Source organism: Gobius niger (genome assembly GCF_951799975.1).
Source record: "Gobius niger genome assembly, chromosome: 1".
NCBI classification, from domain to species: Eukaryota; Metazoa; Chordata; class Actinopteri; order Gobiiformes; family Gobiidae; genus Gobius; species Gobius niger.
This window is the reverse complement of record NC_136852.1, coordinates 56,250,580-56,262,052: the sequence shown is the minus strand read 5'-3', so window position 1 is coordinate 56,262,052 and position 11,473 is coordinate 56,250,580. Positions and strand designations below refer to the sequence as shown.

Below are 11,473 nucleotides of genomic sequence, written 5' to 3'. Positions count from 1 at the left end.
AGTAAAGTTTTTGTTTGTGCATATTCAGTGTATTGAATGCTGCATGTCTTTTGTCTCAGATTCTGACTGTGTCTAACTGGAACTATCCACTGGACCATGGAGCATGAACTCCGGATGGGCCTGTCCGTGTGGGCCATTGCAGCCATTGTGTGCAACTCCGCGGCGGGCATCCTCATTCTGATCCTGTTTGTAATTCTGTACAAGGCCTGCAAGGTGCCTTCAAAGCAAGAGAAACCCCCAGTCCCATCACTGGAGTCAGATAAGAGGACTGTCGAACACAAGTATCTCCTGTCCGCAGCTTGACTGGGACACTAGTGCTACTTCTTCCTTTTTGCCTTCACTAGTTTGTATTATGGGCTCTGACTCACAAATGGGAAGACAGACAACGGCATCATGCAGCTCAATCCTCTTATCTCCTCTGTGTGTTGCTGGGACTGTCCATCTGTCAGTCTGTTTGCTTTGTAGCGCGCACAGACAAACTGATCCCCTTCCCAACGACGCCTCCTCAGATCCCCGCAGCAGCAGTAGCAGCAGAGTGAAAGTAGTGGACAAGTAGCAAACACACAGTCAACGGGAGTTGATGAATAGGAGACTTGTGGGTCAGATGACAGTCCTACTCGAGGAGACAAGAGCAACAAGCTGATAATGCCTCACAGTCTGAAGGAGTTGGAAACACATGGATACCTTATAAGCTATAATAAAGAAAATATAATATGTTTTCAGTCTGCAGCTATAAGCTAACTTGTGCTCATTTTTAAAAGAAAACAAAAAACACATGTTAGGAGAATGAAATGTTCCATTGGACTGACGGTTATTAATTAGTCCACTGTAGAATAAGATTTTCTTTGTTACTAATAATATTTCAAAAGAAATATGAATAAATATGTTTGTAGATGAATTACAACAGTTTCACAGTTGCCTCAAAAAGTTATACATTTTCAACCAATGTCCCCCCCCCCCCCCCCCCCCCCCAAAAAAAAGTTGTTTTTTGATTTAGTAATAACTTGTATATTGTGTGCAGCTATTGTATAGTATATTTTTTATACTGATTAATAAATGCATTTTATTCTTTGCTATATGACTTCGCTCTTGTATAATGCTTGTCTGGATGCATATTTTTACTTGCTTTTTTCCTCGGTGCATTTAGTTTGACATTGGAGATGCAACATGTGTCAGTGACACTGCAGATATCAGGGTTGAACATAAGGCCACAGCAGAGGGCTGTTTCCTGCTTTGGACCTGTCAGACACCGTGGACCACTCAGCATTATTGAAATGGAAATGGTTGTACTCAGTATCTATTTTAACTCTGGAAACAATCACTCATTGTTTGTCATTTAATATGGCTTTAGAAAGACTTACCGGTAAAACCGTATCACGTAAAAGAAATTAGGTGTGATTATGTTTGTTTATAAAGCAGTTGTACGCAATCCATGTATAAAAGTGCGCTATAGCCCACAGGAGGCAGATGGTTAGAGCCTTTGGTGAGCTGTTGGCTTGGAAGTACTCAGAGCGGCCCTCCACAGCTGTCTACTGTTTATCCACTTCTACTTATCCGCTTGCCAGTTTTCTCTCCCTCAACGTCTTTGGCTTCCTTTTATTTGTTTTGCATCTACCCCACACCAGTGCCAGAACTGTGGAAAGTGTCCAACATAGAAGCCTGGGATTCTCTCCACTGTGAGCGGGGCGTGACGGCCAGTAGGATCTGTCTCTCTCCATTCATGAGCACTGGTCCTGGGACAGCCTGCATGAGCACTTCTTAATCTGATTTCCCATTCAAGGCTGCGGCTCACCCAGTCATGCTTTGGTATCGTCAAACTGAGGTTCTTCTCGTAAAACTGAGGATCCTAAATATATATTCATTATTTATTTATTTTCCTTTTGGTTTCTGCATATCTGTGTAATTATCAGGTCTATGAACATGAAACAAAAACATGCACAAAGTTAAATGTGTTCTCTGTTAGCACAACTAAGGTCCAACTATTATTTTATGTGCCCAAAAGTGGTGACAATGTGTGGGTTTTCTGTCGGAAGATTTCCTTCAATACAACGCCTCAGTGAAGCAGCAGCCTTCGAAAACCTAAAACAAATCAGGGTTAAAAACAGTGATATTTATGGTGGCTTTAAGGTGGAAGCCTAACAGTGAGAACAATCAGCATAATACGGTTCTATCTGACATTTCAGAAACTGAGTCACATGTTCATGATACGCTTTTTTGGTGCGTTTTTTATGCTTTCATGAGCAAAAACTATATCACCCATTTCCATTTTGTACTATGGTCAAAACTAATCATTCTAAGTAGACGAAATAAACACTAACTAGATATTTTTTTAAACCTCCCCCTTTAGCCCAGCCTTATTCATCTGCATATTTCCACAGTTACAGTACATTTTCATAGTAAAATCAAAAATACCAACAATTGCTTTTAAGAGGGAGATCAGTCACTGGGGCATAGGGCATAACATTGATTTGATTAATTCATACAATATAGAAATTGGGGCCAACAATAGGCAGAGCATTTTTCCTGTATGGTTTAGTCAGAGGGCCAGACAATTTAAACAGAGGCTTACATAATGACCAGGTCAAATATTCCTCACAGAGAGATTACTAATAAACATATGAGAGGCTGGTAATCTGCCACTCCATCTGCACCGCTGGAGGGGTTGCATAACACACCCATCAGGACATATCCAGTCACAGCCAGTGTGTGTTTGTGTGCACCAAGGATCAAATATTAATCCGGACACAACATGCTTCAAATGAGCTGTTTTCTCAAATTTATGCAATCCACATAAACATGTCAGAATCATTGAAAGAAACATGGAGTCAAACAAAAATCTGATTTTGACAGTGGCTACGTTTATTTAAGTAAAATAATAAAATAACAAAAATAGATTGTTGGATAGTTATATGCCATACAGCTTCATTGTGTTGGTGTATTGACAAACAAATGACTGACACATAATCATAAAGCCCAGACTGTCCAGACTGATCCCTGCCATCAAGGGGCACAATTCCTAGGTGCAATTTCAAGATTACAGACTGCCTTTGGATTATGACACATTTTTTCACAATATTAGCATTTGGACAAAGGGAATTTACATCATGCTCCTCAGCAGTAAAATAATCAGAAAATCAACATTTCTGCTGCCTCACATGTCGGGGGAACGAAGTGCTTTTAGAATAGGCCCTTCTAAATTTAGAAGGTTAAAAAACTGCACTGCCTAGAATTCTGTCATTCGAAGAATGAAAAAAATGTTCAAAAACAGTCACTTTCCAAAAAATTCTAAAATAATAATAATTTTAAAAAAACAATAGCGTATTTAAAACTCCTTATCTGCTGCATATGCGTTTTGTGTGCGTGTTCCTATGGTAAATGGTAAAGTTCATGTCTCTTAAATGATTTTATGTAGCAATAGGCTACGCCGCCATATAGGCCTAGCACATCCGTGTGAAAGTAGCCTATTCAGAATACAACACTCTGATTGGACAAAGCAACAGTACGTTACAGATACATTTTAAGGCAAGTTGCCTACATTAAAAACAGTAGCCTTTTCTCCGCCTCAGCCTGCTGCTCTTTGCCGCGAGGGCCATACTTTAGTGTAGCAATGCTGCCCTCTGCTGGGAATTCTAAAAACTGCAGTGTGCGCTGGGTATTTCCATTTATTCCACAATGTAACTTCGGTAATTGAAGCCTTTTTTAATTGTTTAGATATTTCTAGAGAGGCTATTTAAAATGATCCAAAACGAGCCCTTCTAATGCACATGAACATATGAACAGTGTACAGGAGTGCTCAAAATGTCACAAATCTAAAATCTGAAGTGAAATAGAATAGGGAATAATAATCAAGCGGACTTTTACGGAGCCGCGCACCTCAAATTGGGATAGGTTCTCTATCCGGAAGTGGGTGGTAAATGTGCCGTCATCGCGCACTGGTAGTCACGCCATCATCGACATACTGGCTGCTGGAATGAGGCTATTATGAACCTGATTGCTCCATAGTCCAATCCTCTACTGAGGACATACCCCAAACACTAGGCTCACTGATAGTCCACAAAGCGAATTCGAGGCTCGGTAGGTCGAGGAGCCACCGCCAAAATGATGGAAGAAATAGATAGATTCCAAGTGCCCAGCGTCGTGCAAGAGGCGGAGATGCAGGCGGAGATGCAGCCGCTGGTAAGCAACATCCGACAGACACCGATGTCCAGATTAGTACGGTTGTCCATTAGTTTGAAATTGCCGACCTAGTGATATGTCTTTGCCTCGCTTACGTTGATGAATACCTACTATGCCGCTGTGAGTCTTTTGAGTGGATTGCAACATATCAATCACCCATCGCATCCTTTAGGCTGCCAAAGGCCTAACTAAATCTGTTTGTCGGCAGCTGTTGGGTGATTATTTCAGAGGCGTTTTAAAGAACAGTTGTGGGCACTGGTGTCTCGCTGCATTCGATGTTGTGTTTGCGTAAAGCTGCGCATCATGTCTGTGTCGAACATCATAACCCCGACAGCATCCACCACGTCAGCATCCTGAGGACTCAAACACAGCGTACATAATTCCCAGATTGCAATATTTACGATAACTGCTGAAATATAACAGCAAGTTAACTAAACGATGTTCAGAATTATATTTGGAAGAGCAATATTACAGAGCGCGTAGTCTCTAGCCTTTGCGGGGCCCAGGGTTATTGCATCCAAGCTGGCTTTTCAAAGTGTTTGTTATAACTAATAGCCACATATGTATACCTATTTCTGTACGGCTGTATAGTAGTAGTATAAACTGTAAAGCTATATACTTTAAAGTTGGCCATTTGTTTAATGATTTTGTTAACTCTGAAACAGATAACATGTTATATTCTTTCGTGGTTCTGTAACGCATGTGCACTTGCGTTTTTCGATTGTTCAGGACCCGGCCTCATCCACAGCCTCAGAGGCGGACTCAGACACCAGAGAGGGCGATCCTGTCACCATCAACTACAAGCCCTCCCCTCTACAGATGAAAATAGGTGAGTGGGCCCAGGGTTAGCCTCACAAAGTATAACAAATAAAGAGTCTTTGATGATTCATAGAAAGCAAATTGGTTGGGGAAAACTGAAGTTTTATTAACCTTTAAATGTTTAACCTGTATTCTTCTTTCAGCACCTTGGACAGAGAAACAGTGTGCTGTACTGTTTTACTTCTTAGCTCTTCTGTTGCAAATATATATGTGTGTATATGCAGTTTAAGAACCTAACATAACCATAAAACTATTGGCTAAATCCAGAGCCGGTGCTGGCCCTTCTGGGGCCCTAAGCAAAAATCCACACGGGGGCCCTACAGTAGCTATTCGATGAATAGAGAATCCATTTATGGTCAAAACAGTTCCACTGTTCCAGGGCAGAAGCAGAACATACAGACCTCAATTCAGGCCCTGCCCCCTGTGTGAGAGCCACTAACCACTAAGCCACTGTGAGACTGGTATTTAGGACGACTACTAGTCTATTTCCCTTTTTAAAATAGTAAATGGCAAATGGTCCCATTCTCTCACCTCTGGTCCCTGACCCACAGGTTGGGAACCGCTGATTTAAAACTAACTGAAACCTGCTCCTGGCGGTTGTTTCTGTCTGAGCACTGAGAATTAGTCTGTGATTCGCCCAATTCGTTTTAGACTGTGCACATTCAGAGAACCAGAGTTACTGTAAGTAACTGTGCTCATGAGAACCATGTGGATTCAACTCAACAAAAAGGCCACGGACACGGCTTTACTCTCGTCTACTCGCCAAACTGCTGTCCTGATGCCCCAGACTCACCAGCACAATAAGAAGAGAGTTCAACCTCTTAACTCCCGCCTGAACCGAGAGCATTTTCTCCAGTTCAGCTTTACCCAAATCCTGTAGGCCAGTGTAACACCTCATTTGAAAGCTAAGACCTACAAAACTAAATTGATCTTTTTCCTCACGTCATCAGATTTTTTTTCATCATTTTTTTTGTTGGGCAGTCTTCTCATTTTTGTCAATTTTTTGTGACTTTTTTGTGACTTTTTCGTCCAATTATTCGCATTTTTTTTGGTCAAATTCTTATCACTTTTTTGTCCCTTTTGTCACATTTTCATCCTTGTTTTCGTTTCAGTTTTATTGCTATTTTCACACCTTTTTTCCAGAGGCTTTTGGATTGGGGTTAAGCTGGAGAAAATGTGCTCGGTTCAGGTGGGAGTTAAGGGGTTAAATGAGAGAGAGGCCCAGAGTTGCAGCCCAGAGTCCGCGCAGAGAAAACATGAGAGCAGCGCTCGCGACACGGGTGACATGATGCAGCCGCGGAGGAGCCGCGCATGAGGCGAAGCACCGGGAGACAGACGGCCGAGCGGGACACGAGCGGAGAAGCACTCGCGCTTTGGAAGAGACAGGGGGAAGGCGGTCGGTCTCTCCTGCTCATTCACTTCACCAGACTACTCCGTGTTGATGTTATATGTGGCGAAGTAGGCGGAGAGTGAGTGCGCGCTGGAAGAGTCTGTCCCGTAACAACGCGTTGATCAATCAGTGAAACAACACCGTAGTTTGACTGAGATGCGGGGCCCTTGCAGCCGCGGGGGCCCTACGCACCTTGCGTAGTCTGCGTATAGGAAGAACCGGCTCTGGCTAAATCAGTGTTTCCCAACCAGGGGTACGGGGACTGCTAGGGGAACTTGAGCACATAGCTGGGGATACTTGGAATGATTTCAGATTGAAAAACAGGTGAAACCAATGCATATTTAAAATAATTGATTTAAAGGAATAGACCACCGTTTTTCCAAACTGAGCTTAGACGAGTTGATGTGTACCTGCCTGGTCTTTACACCTGCGCTCAGTCATGCAAAAAGACCAAAGATCTTGTTAGCATTTAGCCTCTCCTCCTCTCCTCTATGGGGCCAAATGGGCGTGAAATTAGAAACGACCAAGCTCTTCCACGTTTTCATTATTTAAATGCGGTTACATTAGTAGTTACACGATCCAAATATAGTTACACAAAATTAAACATGTCAATTTTCTAAGCGGATAAAAAGGGGTACTATATTGTCAGGCGTAATAATACCATAGGAAATCAACATGTTTAATTTAGTGTGACTACACTTGGATCATGCAACTACTCACATAACCGTGTTTAAAGGTGAAAGAGCTTGGTCGCTTCTAACTTCACCCCCATTTGGCTCCGTAGGAATATGCTGGGAGAGGCTAAATGCTAACAACATCTTTGGTCTTTTTGTGTGACTGAGCGCACGTGTAATGACCAGACAGGTATGCATCAACTCGTCTAAGCCCAGGTAAGAACATATCTCAGTATGGAAAACCGGTGGCCTGTTCCTTTTAAAGGGGAAGTTTCTTTTTTTTTTCTTTTAATCAGTAAAGCTTTTGAATTTGTGAGTATTTTAGACTAATTTTGAAAACAACAGTCTACCAAATGATGAATAATCTAAGTTTAGTTGATAACATTTTAGCAGGATCCTCGAGATGGGGGTACTCGAATAATAAATTATTTAAAGGGTATGCGAGACAAAAAAAGGTTGGGAACCACTGGGCTAGATCCCAGAAAGTTCTATAATAACAATAAACTTGACAAAAAGGAGCGCAAACAAATGTAAAAGAACTGCATTCATTAGTACCAACTTAAGATTTACTGTGAAAACCCCTGCTCTTTCTTTCTTGGATATAACAAACTGAACTTTCTTTTTTATGCAGAGAAACAAAGAGAACTTGCAAGAAAGGGTTCACTGAAGAACACAACCACTGTGGGCAGCCCAGTCAACCAGCAGCCCAAGAAGAACAACGTGATGGCCAGAACACGGTGAGAGAGACGGGTGTCCTGTCATAGCATACAAAGTCTGTGCCTGCCTGTAGTATATTTACATTTTGAGAGACTAAAGTATGTCTACACTGCAGGTCTTGGTCATCAATGAATAATGACACAAAATGTCTTATTTATTTATGTTGCTTTTTCTTGATATTGCTCCTCCTCTACAGGTTGGTGGTGCCAAATAAAGGGTATTCTTCTTTAGACCAGAGCCCCGATGAGAAGCCTTTAGTGGCCTTAGACACTGACAGGTAATAAAAAGGATTTAGTGCATAGTTTCACAAAGCTATCAATCACTGTTAACATATTTTCTGTTTCAGTGATGATGATTTTGACATGTCAAGATACTCATCATCTGGATATTCATCTGCTGAGGTAAGCTACTGCTTTAGATTGATTTTAGACAAAAGCTGCTCAGCACAATTTAATTTTCAAAAGATTCTTTCTAAAGTTGTGCTATTTATAGATACTGGTTTGCGTTTGCACTGCCCATAATGCATGTTATCGGCTTTAAATTTCACTATGTACCAAGACGTCTCAAGGCAGTCAAGGTAGTGCTTTGAACCACAGGAGCGCTGCAAAACATGTCATTAAACCTGCCTCCTTCAGTTTTCACCGCGCCTCATACAAATGCTGAACGCTCTCCTAAAATGCCTTTCCCTTTTCTGCCTCACATCATGTTAAGATTAAGGTTAAGGTTAAGGTATACTTCCTTGTTGGTGACTGTCTTTGCCTCTGTCACCCCAGTGAAGCACACGCCCTCAGGCCAATTCATTACACACTTATTACAAATGCAGACTCAGGAATAAACACAATACAATATCAACTAGCTCCACAGTGTCCCAAAAGTGGAGAGAGAGTCATATTAATCATAATTCATCAAGTGGCTGGCTGTATTTTTGTACCTACCCCTTGTACTGCATGACATCTGTGAAGGAATGTGTCTGGACCTAACTAATAATTGAAAATACATGCTCCCTCTTTCATTGTCTGTAAAAGGAGGTCTACTGTTGAGCTGACCTTAAAGGAATAGGCCACCGTTTTTACATACTAAAATATGTTCTTACCTCACTTTAGTCGAGTTATATCCCCGTCTGGTCTTTGTCCGTGCGCTCTGCCAGGCAAACGGAGCACATACGCAGCCTCTCCCACATGTCACATAGCTCCGAAAAAGCTCACGATAGAAGCTACCAAGCTCTTCCACGTGTTCCCTATTTAAATAAAGTTACGTGAAGTGTTTTCATGCGAAGTATATTTACACAGAAATGTAACATGTCGATTTTATAAGCAAATAAAGAGGGGGACTATATTGTGAGGCGTAATGATACGAGGAGCAAAACGTCCGCGCAGTAACTCCTAAAGGTTTTTGACGGAAGTGAGCGGGGGAAGTCTTTAGGAGTTACTGCGCGGACGCTGTGCTCCTCGTATCATTACGCCTCACAATATAGTCCCCCTTTTTATTTGCTTATAAAATCGACACGTTACATTTCTGTGTAAATATACTTCGCATGAAAACACTTCACGTAACTTTATTTAAATAGGGAACACGTGGAAGAGCTTGGTAGCTTCTATCGTGAGCTTTTTCGGAGCTATGTGACATGTGGGAGAGGCTGCGTATGTGCTCCGTTTGCCTGGCAGAGCGCACGGACAAAGACCAGACGGGGATATATTAACACGTCTAAAGTGAGGTAAGAACATATCTTAGTATGTAAAAACGGTGGCCTATTCCTTTAAGTAACTCACAAGTTACACAAACTAGTGTGACTCAGTTACTAAGACAGTGATAAGTAATACAAATATTAATTCTTTTTTATACTGCCTACAGTACATTGATGAGCAAATCGATTCTTAAGCTTTTCTCAATTATTCAAACTTGGGAAAAATCACTCTGTACAAATGCTGTACTACAAATATGTACAAGAAATATGTAATAGTGTTTTCGGTTTCGTTAAATATACAGAACAGTTGGACTTATAGTTTTCCTATGCTATGTATAAAACAGGGGTGTCCAAAGTGCACATTTGAAATGTAACAATTCTACACGATTCTAACCTAAGAACTAGCATTTTATTGTGTGACAGAGCTGGCATGAAGTAGTAGTCGAAGGTTTCGTAGCACTAACCACCAATCTATGGCCCTTCACCCCGTGTACGCTTCGATAAAAGGCCCCCCATGAAAAAGTTTGGACACCCCTGGTATGAAAAGTAAAATACTGTAAAATACTGCATTCCTCTCTTTACTGCAGCAAATCAACCAGGACCTGAACATCCAGCTGCTGAAAGACGGTTACCGCCTTGATGAGATCCCCGACGATGAGGACTTAGACTTGATCCCGCCCAAATCTGTGAACCCCACATGCATGTGCTGCCAGGCCACCTCCTCCACCACCTGCCACATTCAGTAACATGCAGTAACATACAGAGAGATACAAAAGCGCAGTAACCCTCACATCACATATCTCTGCTGCTCAATGGGCCACAGCAGAGTGTCAGTAGAATATTGTAATTACAGTCAAATGATAATGATGATAATGATAATAATAAATAATCATAAAGTGATTTAATTTCAGTAGTGGAGAAGAAAGACATGATTATTTTAAATTTTTTATTGTATATTTTATTGTACCTGAGTGGTGTTTCCTCCTATGGCAGGACAACACGGTTAATAAGCCTTTCTGCGAAATCATCTGCTATTTGGGAATGAAAAGCTAACAGAGGCTAAAGTAATGTGAATTTCATTGAAGAAATTGTTACTCACTCACCAGAACTTACTAGTCTTTTGTTTGTTTTAATGCATTATTGTTAATTCAATATTCTTTCACTTTTTATGTTTCATATGTTGGAACTGGTTGGAGTGTGCATGTTTGAGGACATATTTGAGGACTTTGCTCTTGATGCTTGGGATGAGTGGTACTCTATTTTGTTTTCCCACATACAGGGTTGTAATGTAGCACAGGTTAGGCCCATCCTCTTAATTTTTACTTCTCACACATTGTCTCCAGTTGTTAAAGTTCGAAATGCATTTATGTTTTTTATGGCTCCAGAAGAAACTGCGTGAACAAAGAGTGAACTTGAATAGGACTGTTAGTCAGAAGCCCATGTTTTGTGTTGATTTTGCACATTTCTTTCACATTATTTGCACAATTTTCTGACATAACAATACGGTCCTATCTGAACTAAACTGTCAAAAGGAAAAGTGTATTATTGCACATATATTGTCACCTATGATGGCGTGATGTTATTAACAAGGCCAAAGTCTATTGGTGTGCATCCCCTGCATTATTTCCCCTTTTCCCTATGCTCATCTGTTTAATTTTGGTTTAAGGGAGAGCACACTTTTTCACATAAAATCTAATTGCACATGCATGCGCATAGCCATACAATATCCATATGACAATTTATTTTTTGTCCTGCAGGTAAACAAAGTGGCTAATCTAATAAGAATTAATAATCTATCTCCTTTGATTCATTTGCAGTATGCCTTAGTAGATGGCAACTGAGATGTTGCCATCTACTTCTTTAACGTGATTTTTTTTTATTGTCTTTTTATTTATTTCTGTTGTATCCCCTTCTACTATTACAGTATTTAACAATGTAATTGTTAAATTGTGCAGTGTCATATAAAATAAATAAATAAATGCATTGCTAAGAAGGTATCTTTATCTGATGATT

At 40.8% G+C, this 11,473-nt stretch overlaps 1 protein-coding gene across 1 annotated transcript; it reads left to right on the top strand.

Moving 5' to 3' along the window:
* Positions 1 to 3,917: 3,917 nt before the first annotated feature.
* fam219ab (family with sequence similarity 219 member Ab) lies at positions 3,918 to 11,391 on the top strand. The gene is made up of 6 exons (XM_079564229.1): positions 3,918 to 4,176; positions 4,906 to 5,005; positions 7,691 to 7,796; positions 7,973 to 8,053; positions 8,123 to 8,177; positions 10,048 to 11,391. Exons 1-6 carry the CDS (start codon positions 4,099 to 4,101, stop codon positions 10,204 to 10,206), a joined length of 579 nt encoding a protein of 192 aa, XP_079420355.1. The 5' UTR covers positions 3,918 to 4,098; the 3' UTR covers positions 10,207 to 11,391.
* The last annotated feature ends 82 nt before the right edge of the window (positions 11,392 to 11,473 follow it).

What these genes read in the sequence shown, in the direction of transcription:
- fam219ab (XM_079564229.1), top strand. Translation starts at nt 4,099, where the DNA reads ATGATGGAAGAAATAGATAGATTCCAAGTGCCCAGCGTCGTGCAAGAG. An exon ending in AGGCGGAGATGCAGCCGCTG is followed by an intron (nt 4,177 to 4,905) that starts GTAAGCAACATC and finishes TCGATTGTTCAG; the next exon opens with GACCCGGCCTCATCCACAGC. An exon ending in CTGGATATTCATCTGCTGAG is followed by an intron (nt 8,178 to 10,047) that starts GTAAGCTACTGC and finishes TCTTTACTGCAG; the next exon opens with CAAATCAACCAGGACCTGAA.